At 42.3% G+C, this 24,673-nt stretch overlaps 1 protein-coding gene across 1 annotated transcript in view; it reads right to left on the bottom strand.

Moving 5' to 3' along the window:
* The window catches only part of CHCHD3 (coiled-coil-helix-coiled-coil-helix domain containing 3), a 279,219-nt gene that overhangs the window by 91,026 nt on the left and 163,520 nt on the right, over nt 1-24,673 (bottom strand). The window contains 1 exon segment of the mRNA XM_075063733.1: nt 1,601-1,684. Within this exon segment, the coding sequence (XP_074919834.1) occupies nt 1,601-1,684 (84 nt within the window).

The raw sequence follows: 24,673 nt of genomic DNA, 5'->3' as shown, positions 1-24,673 counted from the left end.
ATTCCAGCAATGGTCACATTGTGATGAATACAGAAGTAACACCACCTCTTCCACTCTTATTCGATATTTCTGTTTATGCATCCAAGGATCACATTAGCCTTTTGGCCACAGTGTCACACTAGAAGCTCATGCTCAGCTGATTATCCAGAGGGCCTTTAGTTCATGTAGCTTCCTGGATGAAAAAGGCAAAGCTATGCAAGTTGAAAGTTGTTCCAAATCAGTGATTCCCAACGCGGTGCCCATTGATTTCCAACGCGGTGCCCATGGGCACCATGGTGCCTGCTGGGGCATTTATGTGTGCCTGCCTAGTGCCCAGCAGGGGAGAGAAGCCGTGGCCCCATACCTGCCGAGGACAGAGAACTGCAGGCTGCGGGAGCCGGTGTTCTCGGTCCCAGGCAAGCGTGAGGCCGCAACTTAAGCCGGAGAGAAGCTGCGGCCCTATGCCTCCCAGGGATATAACTCCGGGGCTGCAGGCGCCGGTGTTCTCAGTCCCAGGCAGGCACGGGGCCGTGGCTTAAGCCGGAGAGAAGCCGCAGCCCCGCGCCTGCTGGAGACAGAAGAGTCCAGGGCTGCAGGCACAGGGGTTCTCTGTCCCTGGCAAGTGCGGGGCCGGCCTAGTGCCTAGCAGGGGAGAGAAGCCAAGGCTCTGCACCTGGTGGAGACAGAGTACTCCGGGGCTGCGGGCACCAGTTTTCTCTGCCCTCGCGGCTTCTCTCCAGCTTCTCTCTTGATTCATATATCATGTAATATTAAATATGATTTTTTTTGTATTATTTAATGTACAAATACAAAATAAGCCTTGAAAAACTGTTGGCGCCCACCAAGCTCTTCTGAAAACATGAATGTGCTACTGGCCACAAAAAGGTTGGGGACCACTGTTCCAAATGATGTCAAAAAGGTGAGAAGCGTGATCTGTTATAGAATGTCATTATGTAAGATGCAAATATTAACAGCAATACATCTTTTTGAAATATTTACTTCATTAAAAAGAACGCATTGCATAACACTTCCACTATCATTAAGCTATCTGAATTGTTCCATCTGTTTGAAGTGTAGTTTCAAATTCTTTTCATGTAAAATTTGCCAGTGCCTTCTAAACATGTCAATGATCTCTGCCTAACCACATATGTGATTGTGCTTTTCTTTTTTTTCTTTTTTTTTTTTTTTTTTGGAGGAGGAGGAGGAGGGGAAGGGGATGATAATTAAGTTTGAAAGTTGTCATTTCACTCATAATCTTGAGAATGTTGGGCAATGTCCAGTGAAATAAAACCGGTTCATCTGCACTGGTTTTTCATCCTGTGTGCCCTTTATTGCTGGAAAAGTAACCTCTTGTGACGATAAAAACAGTTTAGGTGTAAATATTGTGAGAGATAAAAACTCATCTAAAAGACAATATCAGTCATCAAGTAATCAAAAAATGATTCTCAAAATAACCTCTATCTTCAGTCTTCACTTTTCCTTCTCAAACAGAAAGAGACAAAAACCATTTTAATTCTGGTTTATGAAATCCTTCCTGTTGATATTTAAGTTTAAACAGAAACCATGAAGTTGGCATCGGAAATTTACAAAACTCTTAACTAAACAAGAAAAATGGACTCACCCTCTCTTCCAGTCGAGCCAGCTGCTCTTTGTAGTATGCATCGTGCTTCTTCAGTTCTCTGTCTTTCTCTTCCAGCTGCTTGGCCTAAAAAAAGAAATGAAAAGATAAAACTGGATCAAGAAAAAGTAGCGCTTGCAGAGCAAAAAGTCAAGTATTAATTATATCAGTAAGTAGTACACAGCAATTGAAGACTGCAGCCAAATAGTTTTTGCCAAAACAGTATACAGTATTAATAAGATGATTGCTGCATTGAAAATGTAAATGTAATTGTTTATTGTATTCTTATTATTATTTGCTCAACAGCTGTGTCACAGTTTGTTCAAATGTATTTGGAAATGTCACAAAGATGGCACCAAGCACACTACTCTGAAATTAACTCTTTACTGGAAGGTTAACTTCATGGTCAACTATTGCATTTAAGAAAACTTCTTATTAATTCCAGACTCAAGCCATGTGTAGTCAGAATGTTAGCATATTAAAAGTCCAAAAATAAAATGGAGATTTTGGTGTGTACATGGCCACAGACCCCACACATTTGCATGTGATTTAAAAAATGTCTTTCAATTATCAGCTCTGCACTGGGCCCTGATCCAATATAGCACTTAAGCATGTGCTTAACTTCAAGCTCTTTAGTAGTCCCACTGACGTCAATGAGACCACTCAGATGCTTAAATGCTCCATTGGATCAGACCTTAAAGCACTGTGTACCTATTGCTCCATTGTCTTGTTGAGGTACCATTAAAAACAACTAAAGATCAAGGCCCTAAAGTTGACACACCCTCAAAATACATTCATAGGAAAACTTCCAATGATTCACAAACAAAACTAGACTTCGAATGAAAACCTGTATTTAAAGAAGTAAGAAATATTGCCATTAAAGAATCGTGTTTTGTACAATTCCCACTCCCTCCATGCACACAGTTGCTAATAGACTAGGCGTAGAACGGAACAACATATAACTTATAACACTGATATATAAAATGAATTGTTAGCTATATTTTAATGATTTGTAACTATGGGTAGTGAATGAGTACAGATAAGGTAATGCTTGGGCCAAGGCCTTGTTGGCATAAGTGTGGATCTTTTACGTAGAATTGCTAGTTTGTTTAAAATCACGTTATTGCTGACAGAACAAAAGGTAACATTGTGCTGGAAGATGTAAGTGAGAGATACACAAACATGTAATGAAAAAATAAACTCTTTCTGCGAAAACCTTGAGTAGGGGGCAGAGGTGACATAAAATGAAATGACCCAGAAACTGCAAAAACAAGCAGAAACCAAAAGTTAAGTAACTGAAGCTTACACATCCATAATGTATCGGTTACCTAAAACACAAAGCGTTGATGTGCTAAAAGACTATTCGATCAAGATGAAAAAATCTGTAATGTAGACATGTATAAAGGACGTAAGTGAACATGGTGCAAACTGAAGCAGCATGGGACCAGAAACGGAAGAACAGGACTGAAGGACCAGAGCCTGGGATCAGAGAAGGTGATGTTTATCACAGAAAGCGGAAGAACTTCCCGCTGCCACAGAAGGTGTCCCATTTACCAATTCGGCTTTGTCTGTTATTATATGTCTGGCATAAACGTAAGTGACAATGATTCAGTCTGAAGTGTATACAGAAAGGAGACATATGATTAAGTCTAAATGGAGGGTGGACTTGTGACTCAGTTTCCATACTTTTACCCCACCGGTCCCTTTTTCACCTCTCTGGAAACTACCACCATTGCTGGAGTGGCAGCTGCTGAATAATTTGCAAAGCTTTTACCGTTATATGTGATGCTTCCTTGTTTACTTTCAGCTAATGGACTTCTGTCCTTTTAACATTATGACTTGAGCGCTCACGAAAGGTACTGGATTTTCAGCACTGGTAAACGAGGTGGTATTTTATTGCTTTTTTGCTTATAGTAGGATATGTAGGATCAATGTGACTCACTAAGGACAGTTTTAAAATATTTATATACTGCGCACACATATAAGAACTCCTTTAGAGGGGAATGTTTGTCAAGGGATTGGTAACAGGATGTAGAACATCTCACCTCTAGTTTATTGGCAAAAATTCATCCCAGGCTGATGATAATCAAATAGTCATCGCCCACTGAGGGCCATTCAGTGGCCTATCTAAAATGAGTTATTGATCTCTACTGAGTGCCTTTCAGCCAAGCACCAACATCACAAAACCCACCACAACTAACACCCATGATGGAAGCATCAGCTGGAATGCCAAGGAGACTGGAAATTGAGTGTCCTCACTCCTCGAGGCGGCATCTTTAAATTGCATTTGCAAGAAACTTACAAACTCCGCTCTCTATATTGTTCTTTTTTTTGTGGACACAGGACTTATTCTGCTCATCAAGCCCAGGGAATTCTTTTGGTATTCAGCATGTACCATGTTTTTAGGCAAATAGTCTTTCAATGTATAAAATATGCACTCTGCATCCCTCGTTTTGTGCCCTGTTTTACTGCTTACCTTTATTTCTGTCTCCTGAAGCATGTAAAGTTAAAAATAAATAAAGTCATGAATTCAGTACATGAATGGAGGACATAAGGAATACAGAGAGACCAATGTGGGGGTAACGTCAGAAATCCAAGACACATCAGAAAGCTATAGGAAAAATCATATTAAATCACATTTATGCAGCCTTGCAAAAATATGCTCATCCGGGACAACTAGTTTTATTTTCCAATACAATCATCATTGTAAAGGGCAAGCTATTACATTCGTGCCTGAGCTGGTAAATTTTTATGACAATTTTGTAGGGCTGCATGTATGGTCTAAGAATCACTTAAATTGGAAACACTTACATGTCATTACGCTATTATGGTGTGAAGGAATCCATTGTATTACTCAAATACAATGTTCATTACATCTGAAATATGCTTCTTACTCCAAGAAATAGAAGATTCTGAAAATGCCAGAATCATCAAAAGATGAAATTTGGTTTTTTTAAATCAAGAGCCTATCGAGATCACCAGAAGACATTTACATTTCAATGTACAATGTGGGAATAATATCACACAAGAACGTTTCCGTAAGGGGGCAATTAAGAAATTACAGTATCAGCATAACAGGCACTGACTACAAAAATGTTACCAGTTTCTCTCTCTCTAAAAATCATTTCACCTCTCAGATTCCCAATGCATTATCCTTAGCTGTCCTGTACAACTTCATTCCATGGGTGACAAGATCTACCATGATCCCTGAAATACTTGCAAACTAACGATCAAAAGGAATACCCAAGTACAGTTAAGAAGCTGAGTAATAAAGAAAATGTAATAAAATTCCATTATGACTGTTCCAAATACTCACAGTAATTTAATAAGCTTTAGGTCTTAGAATTCAATACTATAAATATATCACCTGATCCTACTGATGAGATAAAGTCAACCAATGAAACGGTCTTTGAAAAGTCAGAGTGTAAAAAATGTCAAAAATGTCATAATGCAATTCACCTTCCACATTTCTAAAGATTCTCAACTTTAGAAAGTTTAAGAGTAAAACACAAAAAGGTCAAATATGAATAGTAATGACTGGGGAGACCACAAAGCACCTAATCACAAACTCATTCTCCTCAACTAGTTCAACTGATCAATTAAAATCAATTCCCTGTACTTCTCTGAAAGAAACCAATAGTAGCAAATGAAGAGACTCTTCCCTGGGGTGAAAACAGGAAGTGGTAGAATGAGAAATATACAGAAGGCCATCAAACTTGAAGAAGTGGACTTAAACCCCACCTGTTCCATACTAAAAACAGACCAAGCTGTGGGACGTGGTTAAAACTTGATAATACCCCAGGACTTGTCTATACAAATACTTAGTTTTCAGAAAACAAGGGGGCAAAACTACATTGCACTAGCCTGCCATGCACAAAATGTCTATGCGCACCCTGCTACTACACATTAGAATTTCCCAAGTGTGCTCTGATCTACCCCATTTTGAAACGGGAGAAGATCAAAGCACACTAGGGAACTAGTAGTGCATGGCAGTAGAGTCATAGAGACATTTAATGCATGGCAGGCTTTTGTGCAGTAGATTGACACCCCAGCTTTCTGTGAACTAAGTGTTTATATAGACAAGTCCTAACATAGTTAACATGGTTATGTCCTGTCTGTGAACAAAACAGAGCAATGTTATAACTGTTCCTAGTTTGTGCAACAGCTTTGGACTTTGCCAGGCTGCAACATTGTTTCATATCATGCACAACATAAGAGCAAAGAATGCTTTATTCATGTTGGAAGACTACCATTTTATGGCCTAGTTCCCCTTTCTCAACTTGGCAGTCTCTAAAGTGTAGAGAGAAGTTAAGAACCTATCCATAAAAATGTGTATCATGCTAGCTATAACCATGGTAAGCACCATTTTACCTTCCATCCATGTTATTGCCAGCATGGTTTTCTCATCCAATAATTCACATGGACATGGACAGTGCTAGCCAAAACAATGGTATAGAAACACCTTTAAATAGTTTATAACATAATTTAACATAATTTGTAATTGTGTTAGAAGCAGACCACTTATTACAAAAGTGTAGGATTGTGAGTGTTTGAAGATAGTTTCAAATACTGATAAGTCCATCTATGAAGAAAGGATTGTAGATAAGGTAAATGTGGATCAAGATAAAGAGTCAAAAGTTCTGTCAATAATGGCCAGGAAATGGCTATATTAAAACAGGGTTTTTACTCAAATCTTAAAAAATGGCAACGTTCAACACTATTTTGAAAGTCTGCTTTAAAACAGAAAAAGTGTATTTGGAAATAATGTGCTTCAACCATAAGGAACTCTTGTCAAGGAGTTCTGCTTTTTGCATCTGCCAGCTGAGAACCTGCCTGCAGGATCATTTAAGATATTGAGAGTATGCAACACTATCCTACTACACAAGTTAACGGCAGAAATTAAAGAAATTGAATATTTAATAGGTCACAAACTATGGAATACATAAAAATCAAGGAATCGTGACATATTCACATTTATAGAGCAATCTTGGATGCAACTACTTGTAGAACTAAAATTCTTCTTTTCTTGGTAGGCTTGGAACCTACTAATCTGTACAGAGAATGTGAGTTTTTAGTTAGGAATTTCACATGCATATTATAACTACAATAGCTTTTCCCTTTGTACTGAGATCTCAGCACTGCAGCCCACTACCTTAGTGCCTGTAATCTATGCTAACTATAGTAAAACGTTATTACACTTGTCGTTCTGGATGCAATTAGTTTTACGACAGTCCCAGTCAAGCTGCTATAGAACATAATCAGGCATCCGTATCATATCATACCATATCATACATCAGAGAAACCATATGTACTGCTACTAAAGCAGAAATCACTTTTGTTTGCTTGAAATCTGCCAGCTTACCAGGACTCAAAAAACAGAAATGACCAAATATCATGAAAATATATATATATACTAGGTATCTTTTTATCTGGCCACTAGCTGAGTTTAAAAATTTGAGTACGTTACAAATTTTCTAACCTGTACTTGAACCTGTGGCTCTGACATCCACACTGCAGCACACAACCCCAACTCAAACCAACCATATCCCAGACTCCCTAGGGCCCTCCTGAAATGTGACTGTTCTAACCCTTTGATTCGAGTGCACTGTGGGTAAATTTCACTGTGCACATTATAGGAAGTTTGAACAGCCCGCTGTCATCAGATGTTCGGCTGCATGCATGTGTTCTTTGTCCGTGCTACACTGGCTTTGGCCAGATAGCCCGTACAGCAGGTTCTGATTAAACTGCTCAGTAAGATCACCAGACTTGGTTTAGCAGCAAAGGTGCTCGGCCAGATTTACTGCCGACGAAGTACAGTGCTAATGCTCCAGCTCAATGGTTACAGGTACACTAACACGTGTATGCCCATGACAATGGATGCAGCTTAGTCAGTGGTGGGACTTTCCACTGCCTGCTCGACTGGACAAAGACATTTTCCCAGAGGTACACCAATACAAAAAATTACATATTACTCCTTTGACGTAGTTAGATGCCACCCTCTGATGTGGCTAACCACCACCCCGTTACCTTGTACCTAATGGTTTGATTAAAACATTTTTATTCATTATACTGCCATCCTGACCTCATCTTTAGGATGGGTCACAGTGTGTTTTTGTTATCTTTGGGGAATGTGCTGGTACTGAGGTGTTTTGGTACCACCTTTTTGCAACTTGTATACATATTTTTATGCCTAGCACTAATTAGTTTCTGCAATATTAGCCCTGTTTCTGCCAAATTTTGTGAGCCTCTTGCTCACAACTTAACTTTGCTTTATATTAGCAAGTTTGATCACTACTTTAGTTTAGGCCTCAGGCCTCTGATAAAAGGGTTTATGCCTTAGGCTCTCTTCCTACTACACCCACTAACACACCCTGCTGAGAAGTCATTTTTGTCTGTGCACTACCAGCTGCCAGAGCTGGCAACAAGGAGGCAGCACCTTCTGGAGAACTTCTCTTACTTGCGTTTTCATTCCTGCATCCAGAAATAGACAGAGCTTCCATCAGACACTGGTGGGCATTTTAGTGGCATTTTCTGACCCACCAAAGGCACCTGACAGAGTTTATGATGGAGCAGAGAAAGGAGGAAGAGGATGGTGATGAACTGGCTGATGTAGCTCATGATACTCGGTACAACCACTGATACCCCTGCGTAGACCAGCACTTCTGGAACGGGGCCACAAGCACAGACTGGAAGGATCTACAAACCTGGAATGAGGCAGCAATGAGACCAGAACTTTTGCATAACAAACGTTACATTTCTGGAGCTTTGTGAGCAACTTGCCCTGACCCTCCAGCATAAAGATGCATACATAAAGGCAGTTATCCCGGTGCAAAAGCAAGTTGCTATAGCCATCTGGAAGCTGGCTACCCCAGACTGCCATCAGTCTGTTGCCAATCACTTTTGTGTTGGAAAGCTGACTGAGAGTAAAGTGGTGGCAGAGGTTTCTGAGGCAATCAGGCATGTGGTTTACCCCAAGATGGCAGGTATCAAAGATATTACTGAAGTAACTGCTAACTTTGAGAGAATGGGGTTTCCAGATTGCACTGGGGCTACTGATGGGGCTCATGTGTGCCTATTTTGCCCTCCTTAAGGAGCACAATTACATAAACCACAAATGGTACTTATTGTTATGCAGGCCCTCGTGGACCATAGAGAGCAATTTATTAATGTCAAAATGGATTGCAATGGGAAAGTTCATGACGACAGGGTTTTTCACTGATCAGAGGTCTATATTCATGGACAGGCTGGGACACTATTCCCACCAAATGACATTATCATAAATGAAGTTGCTGTCCTCACCATTATTCTGGGGGACCCCACATACCACTTTTTGCCTTGGCTTGTAAAACCATCCCATAATTTCAGAAGTCCTGGCAAAAGACGGTTTAATTACACTCAGCAGGTGTAAAATATTGTTTAAATGTGCTTTTGACAGCACGAAATGCTGTTGGACATATTGTGGTTTCCTGTGCTCTTCACAACCTTTGCAAAGCCAGAGATGAGCCATTTCCCCCTGAAGGGACCTATAACAGCGAGGGGCCACTGAACTGGTACCCTCAGCTAGAAAGTGCAGTTACCACAGCCAGATGCACCTGGACAACAGAAGGTAGAGATGCTTTGTGCTCCCACATTATGAACTTTCCTAGCCCAATAGAAGAGGGAAAGCAGTACCTTTATGAATGTGCTTGTAGGAGTGGGGCTCATTGATTGTGGGAGGTTCAATTCTTGGAAAAGGATTGGGGGGTTGATTGCCAAGCAACGCACTAATGAATGACATGATCACTTATGAAACGGGAGGGGGTGATTTGCAGTATGGACTGATGTAAGGAAGTGATTGAAGCAGGGGTCGGCAACCTTTCAGAAGTGGTGTGCCGAGTCTTCATTTGTTCACTCTCATTTAAGATTTCGCGTGCCAGTAATACATTTTAATGTTTTTAGAAGACCTCTTTCTATAAGTCTATAATATATAACTAACCTATTGTTGTATATAAAGTAAATAAGGTTTTTTAAATGTTTAAGAAGCTTTATTTAAAATTAAATTAAAATGCAGAGTCCCCCGGACTGGTGGCCAGGACCTGGACAGTGTGAGTACCACTGAAAATCAGCTTGCATGCCGCCTTTGGCACCCGTGCCATAGGTTGCCTATCCCTGGATTAGAAGTATGGATTGATGTAGATAACTGTATTGAGGAATAGTGTTTGCATACTAATTCCTAATTGTTCCTGATCACGTCTTTATCTTTATTACTTCAAATACATATTGTATGATGTGATGCAGTGATAGCAATAAACTTTATAGATGAAATAAAAATCTTTATTTATAAATACGTATTAGAAAAGTACAACATTCACCCATTACCAGGCAGGCCAGAATCAAAATACCAGTAACAACAGAAAAAGACGGTTACTCACCTTTGTAACTGTTGTTCTTCGAGATGTGTTGCTCATATCCATTCCAGTTAGGTGTGTGCGCGCCGCGTGCACGTTCGTCGGAAGATTTTTACCCTAGCAACACTCGGTGGGTCGGCAGGGCGCCCCCTGGAGTGGCGCCGCTATGGTGCCGGATATATTATGACCCCTGTCGACCCACCGCTCATTCGCTCTCTTGCCGGCACACCGACAGTGGGGAAGGAGGGCGGGTGTGGAATGGATATGAGCAACACATCTCGAGAACAACAGTTACAAGGTGAGTACCGTCTTTTCTTCTTCGAGTGCTTGCTCATATCCATTCAGTTAAGGTGATTCCAAGCTTATGTAGGCGGTGGGTCGGAGTGAGATACTGCAATGCAAAGCGCCGGCAGAGGCTGCAGCATCCCTTGACTGTTAAACAGAAGCAGTAATGGAGGCAAAGGTTATGGACCAAGGACCACGGAGCCGCGCGAGAGATTGCGTGGGTAGGGACACGAGTCAGAGAGCAGCAGACCAAGTCGGAGCCTGGTAGAAGGCATGTGATGTCGCTTGGGAAGTGAGCAAATCAAACAAGTGCGGTGCACATATCACCCAAGATGAGACCTCTGAGAGAGAGGTAGTCTTTCCTCCGGTCTGCTACCGCGACCAAGAGTTGGGCGTCTAGGAAATGGTTTTGTCCATTCAACATAACTGCGAGCACTGTACAGACGTCCGAGAGGCACTGTTGTCCCATCGCATTGAGTGTGGAAAGCAGAAGCAGACACCACCTAGGGAGGAACCGGTGAGGACGTAACTGCACCTCGTCTTGGGAAATAGTGCATGGTGGAACCAGTAAGAGCCCTGAGCTGGAGACTCGTCTGGCTGATGTAATGGCGATGAGGAAGCTGTCTCCAAGACAGGTATGCAACGAGCAGGATGCTAAGGCTCGAATGGGGGAAGACATAAGTCAGGTTAAAAACCATGTTGAGGTCCCGGTTGGGGCTGGGCGGTGTACCTAAGGGTGTAAGCGCTCCAAGCCCTTGAGGAACCTCGAAACCATAAGAGAGTGGAGAACACCGACGAAGAAACGATCACGCAGCCAGGAGGAAGTAAAGATGCTCCAAGTGACCTTCAGCGATGACACCGCTAGCCGCTGCTGTAGCCAGAGGTAGCCAAATAGGAGGAATCGAGACCTCAGCAGAAGTAAGATAAGCGTTCACACCTGTAGAAGAACGCTTCCACCAGGCAAGGTACGTTGACCCAGGGAAGCTCCTCTACCCGCTAGCACGCAGCAGCCACACGTGGAAGAGACTGCAGCGGGCAAGCGCTGGTCCTGAGTAAGCGAGGTGAGGATGGAGTAATGGTTGGCTAGGACAGCGAGCAACGTGCAATCAGTCGGTCTGGACCACGCTGGAGTGACCATGATGACGCGATCCTGCCTGCGAAGTTTGGTAGGACCAAGAGCGGGGGCGTTGTGGCCCTTCTATGCCTGAGAACAGCGTCCGAGATCGTCCCGGGAGAGCCTTGGAGAGAGACCGCGGACATTCTGTTCATGCGTAGCGAACCGGTCCATAGTGGGAAACTCCACTTCCAGCAACAAAATCAGCACTGGCGGCGCCACCAAGCACAGGAAAGGCTGCGAGTTTGAGCGTCAAGCGTTCCGACGCTGGGAGAAGGATGCTACCACAATATCGATGGGCTATGCAAAGTGCAGAGATGGATGGCTTCAAAAGGAGGAGGCCATGTCCACCAGGTTCTTCTGGAGCACATGCCGTTGTGCTGGCCGTACACTGGTGTCCGGCTCGAGCGCTGCTGGATCCTGCGCACGCACGAGCTGTCGTCATGCGAACTGGAGCGGCTCCCTGCCTATCAGGGGGGGTTAGCCACCGGTCTAAGCTAAGGTAGCTGCGAGGAAGTGACACGTCGCTAGGGCCCTGTCCGGTGGAAGTTCAGACTCAAGATTCTGTGCCTCTGAACGCGGCTGTGGTTGAGCAGGATCCGGCTCGCTCGATCCGATACCTTTGAAGGTTCTACCCATCGCGGGAACGAGAGGATCCCCATAGTGAGCATTCGGCCTAGAGGATGGACTGGTCCCTGACGAGCCACATGTGACCACTGTGGTCTTGGATCCCCCGCAATAGCCATGACAGATACGGAAACGCATCGCCATAGTGGAGATGGGAGGCCACACCTGGAAATGCTGTGGGGCTGCGAAGCCAAGCATGACGAAACGGATAGCGTGGTTTGCCTTAGATGGAGGTTATCCTACGAAGGGAAGATGCATTGTGATAGTAGTCCTTCTCACAGGCGGCAACCAGATCAGGATGCCAGAGACAGGATATGGTTCCCGGATTCCGACGAACTTCGCACTTTCATAAGCTGGTTGAATTCTGTGGTCTAGTACAGGGTCGGACCGTCGACGTGGTAGGTGACAAGGATAGTAACCTCATTGCCCTCCGCATCCATCGGCGTCTGCCCTTGAGAAGGAAGCCCTGAGAGGCCTTGAAGGGAAGGTTGGAACAAAGTCGAGGTGCCCCTGCTCACCATGTGTGAGAACGTGGTGAAGTAACTGGGACCACCAAGGAATAGGAGTGGGATCAGGCCCGTAACCGCCCACCTGGTGCACTTCGAAGATTATCTTTGGTCCCCATGCTCGATGGAGACCTCGATTGGCCTTCGGGGTCATGCAGTCCTCTGCGACCCATCAGCCGCCCGTCTTGCAAGCCTTCTGTGGCGAGATAGAGAGTGGCGGTGTGTGCGGGACGGAAGGCCGGCCATAGTTGGCGAGCGCGAAGAGATCGCATGAGACTGTTGGGTAAGAAGGAACTGAAGGGCGGCTGGGTCGACAGGGGTATATATCCGGCACCATAGCGGCGCCACTCCAGGGGGCGCCCTGCCGACCCACCGAGTGTTGCTAGGGTAAAAATCTTCCGACGAACGTGCACGCGGCGCGCACACACCTAACTGGAATGGATATGAGCAAGCACTCGAAGAAGAACTTTAAGGAAATAAAAGACAATAAAAACAAAGTGCATGAACAAGTGCCAACAGTGAAATCGTGAATCATACAGAACCCCTACTGTTGCATGTCCCCTGGTCCCCCATTCTCCTTTCCCTGTTTGCCATATACTTGGGAAAGGAGAAACAGAGTGAAAGCATCCACAGAGGATGGGGTCAATATGGAGGACTGCCTGTAGCAAAGTTGCCTGGGTTGCTGCTTATAGAGCCCAACTGCATGGGCCACCCAGCCATGGAGTTTTCCAAGCTATTTCTGGAATGCATCTCTGGGTACTACGCAGGGGACTCAGGCTGTGGTGTGGGTGAGGCAGCAGGAGCCAGTACTCTTGCACCCATTAATGATATCAGCCACAGCTGCTCAAACAGTTCTTTCTGATGAGCTCTGTCCTCCTTCCTTAGCTCTATTTTGTTCCAGGAATTACAAAGTATGTGCCTGCTCCCTCACTGAAACCCTGTCCTCAAGCTGTGCAGTCAGTTTCCTTGCCCATCTCCATGTCTTTCCTCTAGCCATAATTCCCTCTGTCTTTGATACTAGACTTGTTTGCTGGCCCTGTCCAGAACTCCAATGGAAATGCTTCCTCTTGGAATGGTTCATGAGGTTACATGGGACCAGGTTTCTACTACAGCACAGGCGAACTGTGAAGGTACCAAAGCCAGTAGAGGTTGAGGGACCTGGAACAGGACAAGACTGTGTCTAATAACTCAGTACAAAAGCAAAGAAAAAATCCTTGTGGAATTTCAATGACATAAAATATTACTTTTCCAATATAAACTTCAGTATATTGTGAAAGGGATGCTTTAGAGCACAGGTGGTCCCTGGACATAGTTTGGTTAATTGTAGCAAAAGAAGTGAAAAGATAATCGTAAATTACAAATTCAAAGTTCTTTTTTATTTTCTAAAAATTGCAGATCTGCTTGCGGGGGGGAGGGGAGGAGGTAGTGTGTCATCAGTAACTATGTTACAAAATCTTTTTCTATCATTTCAGGCCTTCAACATTTTGGAGGACATAACAGTTCTTGTGGTGCCCAATGGCAAAGGGACATATGATTTCAAACTGCTGTTTGGAAACTTGCAGCGTATGCAACTGAAGTATCCAAACTTATAGTGACTGCATAGCACATCTATAAATGTAATAGGCTCGTCAGCTAATGAAGTGGCCCTGAAAAATACACTCTTTCCCAAAATGTGACTATCTATAAGGAGTTCCTGCTTCAGGAAAGGTTTGTAGGTATGAACATCCAGGACTGGGTCAGAATTCATGAGGGAATCAACAGGATGATGCGTTCATTTCCACATGGCTTAGCTTGTTATGACTGAATGCAAACATACAACATCATAGCCATCCTCCTTCCCCACAATCTTCCTGCCACATTTCTGGACGAATTTGTTACGTCACCTCTCCCCTCCACATACATACACACAGTTCACTGTTTCCAGGCAGCTCATTACGCTGTTGAGTGGTCACAAAGCAGCGTACTTATAGGCACAGCAACTTGAGGATATTATTTTTACGAAACAGGAATGCACTAGCAAAAATCTGTGCTTTTGTCTTGCAAGTGAATTTTACTGCATTTTAATGTTTGCATTTCCCAGTCTCCATTTTGCACTCCACATGGGGGTGGGAGGGAAGCCAAGCAGCTGATGGTATACGATCCACCACTAGTGGATACACGCTGCTAGCCGGGGCTTCTAATAACTTTTGCATTTGCTATTCTGTGAACCATCTCTCCCATTCCTATTTTAATAAACATTAAAATGGAGCCAGAATCTTGCCAGGCTCAGGGCAGCTTCTGTTCCTTCTGTGTCTGCTCCAGGCTCTGCAATGGGCTATTCCAAGAAGGGTGACATCAAACAACTCCTCTGACTACAGCCCCAGGATATGCTGCCGCTGCTCCTGCTGCAAAGCCTCCTATGGGACCAGTTACAGCAAAAGAATGACTTTACTGTCCTCAGTCGGCACCTGCTGCTGGCTCCCATCAGTGTCCATGCTGGATTCTGGGGCCAGAAGAGCTCCATCCCATCTGACTAGGTCATCATGCACCACCACTGGCTCTCTGGTTGGCACAGCGCCCAGCACCCAGTCAAAAACCTCATAAAACGGGCACGATGTTGGCAAGTTGCCTGAAGTGCGGTTTTGGTTCCTGGTTTTCCCGTACTCAATCTTGACCACTTAATTCGCTCCCTGCACTGGTCACCAGTCCGGTAAATTTGCAAGGTGGCCAGCTTCTTTGCTATTTGCTGGCATGCATAGTCATTCCTGGTACTCTTTTAAGTTGACTGTTTTGCTGGCCTCACACAAGAGATTTGCCAGATTTTGACTTTGCTCCTATGACCATAAAGTAGCATGGTCTGCAAAAAAGACTTCTTTGGTTCAGTCTCCCCAGCAAACACAGAAGGCTCTTTGATGATATGTTTGCAGCTTGGTTTTCTGAACACAAGGGAAGAGTTAAATGCTGACTCACGAAGCTGTTCCACTACACCAAGGAGGGTTGCCTTCATTTCCCTGGAGTTGACTGAAGATTCTTGAGATAGAGAGGACAAAGGAAGTTGTCCCATCGGATTATTGGATACGGTTGGCTGACTCCCAGGACCCAAGTCGATGGGGTAAGGGAACTACATCTACATTACAAAGCAATAGGGCTTGAATCTTGGGTCCTGGCTTGACTCAGGCTTGGATCCTCCACCCCCACAGGGTCCTCAGACCCTAGGCGTGAGCCCGGTCTAAGAGATGTGAGTAGACAGAAGGGTGGTTTGGGCTCAGTCCTGTGCCTGAGTCCTGGCTTGATTACACTGCAGCATAATCATTCCCTGAGAATACACAATAACATTAATATCTTATCCTGGTACTTTTACCCTACCAGTGGTAATATAAAAACCACACACCTCTATGGGAATGAGCAGTCTAGATATAAACATTTGGTTTCCTGAACTGTGAAGGAAACCGGAAGTTTTGCCAGCCCTGTATATAATTCAGTTAAAAACTATCCACCAAGTGGCCAATGCTATTTGCGTTTATAGTATAATGCAAAGCAAACAAAACTTTAAAAGTAAAAAATGAAAAAAATCACAGCAACATTTATAAAGCAAACTGCATAAGCATGTCATTGTAGGAGAAGTCACTGTTCAAATATAAACTTGCAAAGTAATATTATATTTAAGAGGCTGCAGAATATGATCTCACTGATTATCAATTAGTCGTAACAAAATAATTAACAGTAGCCATGTATTCAGTTAGCTGAATGTTGCACTTAAGTTGTAAATGAGAGATTATATAAGGTTCATTGCTTCTTTACAAAGTAGCTCTAATAAGCAAAGTGTTCACCTAGGTGCAGTTTAGGAAACAGCTTCAGAAGGTCACCTTTGAAAAGTAGCCTACACTCTCCCCTATTAAAAACCTAAATTGTGTTAAATGTTACCAGTCATAGGGATCACCAGTGGTCAGAACAAGCTCAAATATTAAGCTAGGTTTCATTTTCAAAAGCAGCAGCTGGATTCACATGGTCTGGATTTGAATGCTAACAGCCAAGGAAGAAAGATATCGGCAAAAAAAATCCTCACAACGTATCATCTCCTTCATGCAACATCAGGCAATAGAAGTACAAGCGTTTCAGCAGAAGAAAGGAAAATATTTTTATATGTATACAGAAACTCGCTTAGAAACTCAAAAGAGACAACTGTGCTCTTTCCAAGCTACATACAATACAATACAAACCACCACTGAAAATGCTGCCAACTCTAGGATACAGAATGGCAGCCAGACAAACAGCCAAAGTAAAGAACAAAAGAGGGAACAAATTCATAATCTTTCGTTAGTTAACTGACTACTTGTGTGCTGTGTTTGACCTGTATATTGTCTATCATTTTGCTATCCATTGCAGCAGAAAAACCATGATCATTAGTTTAATTTAGCAGGATACATTTAAAAGCAGATTTCAAAATATGCTCTGGAAATACTGGAAAATCTTCAGTTCACCACTGCCAATTGGCTCTGAACTCCAAAATTCATTAATAGCTACAGAGTTTTCAGAAGAAAGCTTGTTTGAGACCTCCATAGTTAGCCTTCTGCTACTGCTTCAAAATAAAGAGTTTTGAATTTACTATGCACCGTTATCAATTTAAAAGAGTTCCAATACTTGATCTACTGATTTCTAAGGGCGTCTCTACACTGGCAAGTTTCTGTGGAGTAAAGCAGCTTTTTGTGCTCAAACTGCAGACGTGTATACACTGCCAAGCCACTTTGTGCGCAAAAACTCCTCAGTTGCAACACTGCAAAAAAAACAAAAAAACAAACAAACCCCACCTCAATGACAGTCGTAAGGCTATTTGTGCAGAGGCTACAGTGCTCTATTGCCAGTGTAGACATTTGATTGCTTTCTGGGATGTAATTGGCCTCCGGAGCTGTCCCGTAATGCCTCAAGTGACCCCTTTGCTCATTGTTTTGAACTCGGTTACCCTGGAGACATGCGGCCCTCCCCTTTCAAAGCACAGTTTCTGACAGCCCTTGCATGCTGTGCTGATCTGCTCCAGGACACACAGAAAACCATTAATGTGGAATGCTGATGCTGTTGAACACAGAGGCAGATGTGTGTGTGTGAGTGAGAGAGAAAGTGAGAGAGAGACTGCTGTGCAGAGAGTCCAGGGAGGGAGACGGGGGCTGATGTTGGGGTTTCCCCCTCCGTCTGCCTCAGGACTGGTTGCTTCCTGCTGCTGTCTGAACTTACAAGACAGTTGCACAGTGGGATAGCTACCATAGTGGGACAGCCTGCCCCATGAGGCATTGCAAACCTTTCCTAAAGCACCCTGCGACCAGTTGCACAGTGGGATAGCCTGCCCCATGAGGCATTGCAAGAGCTGCTAATATGGATGTGCTCCAGCATCACAAGAAGCACAATGTAGACATGTAACAGCAGTTCAATTCCAGCATTTTAATAAAAGTGGTATAATTTGTGGCATAGAAACTTGTCAGTGTAGACATATCCTAAACCTGTTCCATGTAATTCCCTCTTTCTGGGGAGGAAGGAAGGAATAGGTGGACAAAAGACAGACTTTGCTAAATGATCTCCAAGGCTGAGAGACTGACAACTGATATTGAGTGTTTGGAAATGAAACAAAGAGTTGTCTGTCAGATTGACTTGACAGGACTACAGAAACTTTGCCAGAGGAAATGTTAAGTACAGAGATGAGGGCTTTTTGCCACTGAATAAAGGGAAAGGTTACACAAAGTATCCACAGGCCTTTAGGCAGGCCAGTGTACTTAGAAAGGAAGGTTAATGTAATAAAGGGCAAAAGAGAGCAGCGGCTAAAGCACTGGTCCTCTGCAGCCCTGGGAGTATGAAGACCTCACAGAAAAATTGCTAGTGGGGTCGCCTGAACACGATGTACTAATATTCCAAGAGAACAGATCTCAAATGCCATAAAAATAGATTTGCCTTCCATGATGGACTCAATGGAGGTTTTCTGCATGTAGGATGAGAAAGATTAATTGTTGGTACAAGCTATCATGATCACCACTCTCATCTTTCACTGATTGCACAGACTTCCAAAGAAGTTCACGTCTGACTTTTAATAATTATGGCTAGATGTTCACAGGGCAAGATAAGTATCTCTTGTATACAAATTAGGAACATCTGGAATCAAAAACTTTTCACCTGCACTCCCCCAAAATCATTTCCTTCTGTAGTTATCATTATTCACAATACTCCCCCCCATCACAAAAAGTACAAAGATGATATTTAGAGTAAAACTTTGTTAGTTTGCAGTTATGAGGATTGAGAACACCTAAATTAGCAGCAACACACCACAAAAAAAACACCTGATTTTCACAACTGTAATTTAAACAATTGTAATATCATAATTATTGTAAAAAGGTGGATTATATTTAATAAAAATAACAGTGTTATGAGATTTTATGATAGCATGTGTTGTATTTTCAGAAGATAGGAAAGACCACTTTTGTGTGTACATTAAATAACATTTGTAGATTAGTGAGTGCTTAGTCTATACAGAAGAGATTGAGAGAACTGCATTTTCTAAACCTAGAAACAGAGGAAAGGGGCAAACATAGCATTGGGTACACTGGTCTACAATTTTTGAGAAGTCGTCTGCTTCAGAGATAAAATGTGCTATTTATTATGCATTTTGATGTGCTGAATTCAAATATGACAATTAAAACAACTGGCTACTGTTTCTAAGATGTTTAAGTTTTTACATTTTATGTCTATATATATTGTGTAGATAGTAGAGTTTTAATCATAAATTGTAAACCTAGGTCTTTTCATGTGTTTATGGTTGCTTTACATGATAATATTTCACCTGTCCTGTTTATGTAACACTTTAAAAATCAGCAAAAGGGTTATATAAATAAAATTTATTATGAAACAAAAGGCAAAAAACTATTATGTACATAGTTTAGTCCTATTCAGTGTCTACTCAGCGCTTCTTGGCTTGTCTCTTGTATTCATTAAATGGAGCATCTCTTGTCACTGTCCAGCAATAGTCTGCAAGCATTGATGGGCTCCATTTGCCCTGATAGCGTTTCTCCATTGTTGCAATGTCCTGGTGAAATCGCTCGCCGTGCTCGTCGCTCACTGCTCCGCAGTTCGGTGGAAAAAAATCTAGATGAGAGTGCAAAAAATGTATCTTTAGTGACATGTTGCAACCAAGGCTTTTGTATGCCTTGAGGAGGTTTTCCACCAACAACCTGTAGTTGTCTGCCTTGTTGTTTCCGAGAAAATTTATTGCCACTAACTGGAAGGCTTTCCATGCCGTCTTTTCCTTGCCACGCAGTGCATGGTCAAATGCATCATCTCGAAGAAGTTCACGAATCTGAGGACCAACAAAGACACCTTCCTTTATCTTAGCTTCACTTAACCTTGGAAATTTTCCACGGAGGTACTTGAAAGCTGCTTGTGTTTTGTCAATGGCCTTGACAAAGTTCTTCATCAGACCCAGCTTGATGTGTAAGGGTGGTAACAAAATCTTCCTTGATTCAACAAGTGGTGGATGCTGAACACTTTTCCTCCCAGGCTCCAATGACTGTCGGAGTGGCCAATCTTTCTTGATGTAGTGGAAATCTCTTGCACGACTATCCCATTCGCAGAGAAAACAGCAGTACTTTGTGTATCCAGTCTGCAGACCAAGCAAGAGAGCAACAACCTTCAAATCGCCACAAAGCTGCCACTGATGTTGGTCATAGTTTATGCACCTCAAAAGTTGTTTCATGTTGTCATAGGTTTCCTTCATATGGACTGCATGACCAACTGGAATTGATGGCAAAACATTGCCATTATGCAGCAAAACAGCTTTAAGACTCGTCTTCGATGAATCAATGAACAGTCTCCACTCATCTGGATCGTGAACGATGTTGAGGGCTGCCATCACACCATCGATGTTGTTGCAGGCTACAAGATCACCTTCCATGAAGAAGAATGGGACAAGATCCTTTTGACGGTCACGGAACATGGAAACCCTAACATCACCTGCGAGGAGATTCCACTGCTGCAGTCTGGAGCCCAACAGCTAGACTAGAGCCAATCAACAATTTTAAGCATCATTTTCATTCTCAGTGACCCAGAATTAGTAAAGTTTGACTACATTTATTTCAGAAGCATTTTGGCTATAGAGCAGTCTGCCTCAAAGAAGTGCTTGCAGATTCAGATCCCGAAAGGCAAGAAACTCGTGTAACAACATTTACAATTCAAAGCTAAGTTCCTATCTAAGAAGGGGAGGGGGTAAGAATGATCACACAGTCATAAGCAATCAATTTGGGGATGGGAAGGTATATACATCACCAAAATGTACTAGTTGCTGGATGAATTAGCTGGCTTATGTGACTTGAGGTCACCATCTTCCCAAAATGCTATCATCTTGACATACAGATATACCTCTACCTCAATATAACGCTGTCCTTGGGAGCCAAAAATTCTTACCGTGTTATAGGTGAAACCGCATTATATCGAACTTGCTTTGATCTACTGGAGTGTGCAGCCCTGCCACCCCGGAGCACTGCTTTATCACGTTATATCCAAATTCATGTTATATCGGTGAAGAGGTGTATAAGACTATATGAATGACAGTGGCCATAAAAGAACGTATGAGAAAAATGTGACTTGCAGAGTTAGCTTAAGATTAATTTACGGATCTAACATATTCCTATTGAACACAAATGTATAAGGTCACAACGTGTGGCAATAGAAAAAATAGCTTTTAATAACATCTGAACTCTTTTTTTGGACCCCACTAATTAAATGGAAGTTATCTGTAAGAGCTATGTGGTGATCTGCTGCAAACAAATAACTTCCACAAGCTTTTATTGACAGTTGCATGAAGCTCTGGTCAGACACCTGATATGCATATTTTTACCCTAGCCTTAAAGAGGTAGAGCTGAAGTCACAAAATGCTCCTTATATGTCATACAGGATAAACTTTCAATTAAAACTGAATGAACAGGAAGAAAATTACACATCTGTAACCAACAAAAAAGCACAAGTTCCACCCAATCTTCAACTCATCCCATTTTTAGAGCTGAACCAGAGAATGATCTAGTGGCTAGATCAGAACAATGATCTAGGACTCCAGGGTTCTAATTCCCAGCTTTGTCACTGTGACCTCTACGATACAAAGTTAGTTACAACATAACTCATTTCACCACGTCCAAAACAAGTCTAATTCTACTTACATGAAGCACTTAGAATTCCATGGATGAAAGCAGATGCAAGTATCACAGAAATCCAAGATTAGAAATTCTACACGCAAGACAGAAAGGGACAAATAAAACGTACAAAATGGTGCCCTTCTCTGTTTTTCTTAAATCAGTTCAAAATTGATGCTTGTTATGATAATAAAGGTATCTGAGGGGCACTCAATAGCTTATGCTGAATTAAACTGGGTGTTCTCAGTCCAGTTTTCAGTAACTGTCCATGTAGCAAAGCTATCATCACAACTGTTATCTTTACAGCATGGCAGTCAACAACTGAATGATCCATGGAGAATGAAGCATCCTCTCGCCCTTAGAAGGGGCACTTATCCCTAGGTCAGCACTGTAACACAATGGTAGCTCAGCATGAGGAAAACATCAGTGCCATGCCTGTTTTGCAGCTGTTAACAGGATAAACAGCAGACGGAGCCGCCAGGACTATCATTCTAGCACCTTTCACTCTTACCTCAGAAATCAAACAGGGTGGCACTTTTCACCAAACCCCATTTTGTATGAAAAAAATTAGTGTTTGATTTGTTTTGCTTTGTAAACAGAAGCTCAAGAATTGTCATCTACTATACGTGAAAATAAGCATTGAAATAATTCTCACTGACATTATACTAACGTAAACTGCAATAACCCAACAGCTCCATCAAACACACTTCAACGTCAATCACATAAAACTTATTCAACCCTGTATTTATTACAAGTGTGCAAGCATCAAAGATTATGCTGTTTTTCCAACTGTATATATCTTGGTTGTTTCATGAAATAATTAAACATATTTGAAACCAGAATAATTTACTTCCAGTAGGAATTGCCATATTATAGCTGGCTGCTACACCTCCCACCTTGGCATCTAATTTCTAATAAAGGCTGAAAAGGCTGGATAGAGAATGATGGTGGTAAGAATTTTTTTTTTTTCCTTCTCAGCTACACAAGTTACTCTCTTGTGCCTGAGATAAGCATTTGTAATTTCTTCATTTTTTGCTCGCTTTAGAGACTGAGGACAAGATAAAGTAACTAATGATTTGGGGTACCTCGATTTTTGGGTTCCCAGCTTGAGGCATATTACAAAGGTCTGTTTTTCAGAAGGCAGATATGCAGCTCTTTCTGAAAAGTCAGGTCCCTTTCAGATGTCGAGCTGGGCACCCAAAAATGGAGGCATCCAAACTCTCTGGTCACTTTGGAAAATCTTGGCCTGATTGCTCATCAAGAAACCCAGATGATGTTAAATATACATTATTAATGCAAAACAAGTTACCATATAAAACTCAACATTTAAAATACTAAATCTGTAAAAGATTGCTGAAAATAGCCTTTTGACCTTAAATGCCACAATGGGAATGACATTTTGTCAGTTTTAGCAAAGCTTCAGCTCTAAAGTAACATCTCTCTCTTGAAGCACACAGATCATTATCATGGCAAGGAAAGTGTTTATATTTAATTTGCTTGCCATTATGTAAAAGCTATGGGAAGGTAATCCCAAAACAAACTTGGTATATTTTTTCTAGCTTTTCTGCTTTGACTTTTACTGCTTGTAGAGTTTTGAAAAATAAATCTAAATATATAATACTGTGCATATTTCCTTTCAGCAGAGGATCTCAGAACATGTTAATTAGGACTTACAATACCTAAATAGTAAGCAATTACTACACCCACTAAAACAAGAAAGTCCACTAAAGATTAGAGGAGTTGATAGTCACACAATAAGTCAGTGAAATGGTCAGTAGCAAATCACAGGAATGCTTACTCTAAACTAAGACTTGTGATCTAACCACCAAATTACATCCCCTCCCATTAAAAAAAAAAGCTGAAAAGGTATTCTGGAAAAAAAATAATTCAAATTTTATATATATGCTATTATTTATCTTAAACAAGAAAAGGGCACTAAGAGTGAGCACAGGGATGTTTGCACTGAGTGGGAATAGGTTTCTGAGTTAGTTGTTAGTGAACTAAATTCTCAGTTCTATGACCTTGGGCAAGTCACTTCATCGTCTCTGTGCCTCAGTTTCCTTTCCCAGCCTTCCATCTTGCCTATTATGACTATGAACATTCTGAGGCAGTGACAGGCTCTCAGAAAGAGTTTCTACAATGTCTAACTCACAAAAACTCCAGTCTCGTTTGGGGACTCTAGACATTGCTCTAATACAAATAAAACAAATATCAGAAGCAAGGTGGTCTTGAGAGAATCTGCGGGTTTGCTGGACCACCAGGAAATGAGTTAGGGGAGAATAAGGACATTGCAAAGAAACTATTTTTTCTTTACATCAGTCTTGTCCACAGAAGATGTTGGAAATATATCAGACTTACTCTTTTCAGGTAATAAAGATGAGGCACTAACAGAGACTGTGGTGTCAAAAGTAGTAGCACTGGAACCAACTGACAAATTAAAAGAGTAACAAGTCATGTCAACACCAGATAACAGAACACAAGAATTTTAGAAACTTTGGAGTGAAGTGGCTGAGTTGCTAACAAATTTATGCAATCAGTTATTATAGGGACGGTAGGAAACGTTGAATCTATGTTTAAAAGAAGAACTGGCCTAAGCCTGGAAATTACCGTTAAGACAGTATATACTCTATCATAAGCCAGTTCATTTATAAGCTGCCCCCGCCCCAAGATGGATAAGTAAAAATGGAAGTTTTTTATGACCCATTCATAAACCAACCCTATAATTCAGGGGTCAGCAAACTTTAGTTCCCAGGCTGGTGGGTCGAGATGATTTGTTTACCTCGAGCGTCCGCAGGCACGGAGGTAAACCTAAATAAACAAATTGTCCTGGCGTGCCAGCTGCTTACCTTGATGGGCTGGGACAGCAACTGGTGAGGAAATTTTTATTATTTGTGAGGGGGGAAGTGGGGGGGAAGTGGGGGAGAAGTTGGGAGTTAAGGAAGTAACCTCTGTGACCACCCCCTACATGACCCCACCCCTAGCCTGGGATCTCCACACTCTCCCTATCCCATCCCTTCCCA

This window comes from Chelonoidis abingdonii, chromosome 1 (assembly GCF_003597395.2).
Source record: "Chelonoidis abingdonii isolate Lonesome George chromosome 1, CheloAbing_2.0, whole genome shotgun sequence".
Classification (NCBI taxonomy): domain Eukaryota; kingdom Metazoa; phylum Chordata; order Testudines; family Testudinidae; genus Chelonoidis; species Chelonoidis abingdonii.
The sequence above is the reverse complement of the archived record's forward strand: the minus strand, read 5'-3'. Positions and strand labels throughout refer to the sequence as shown.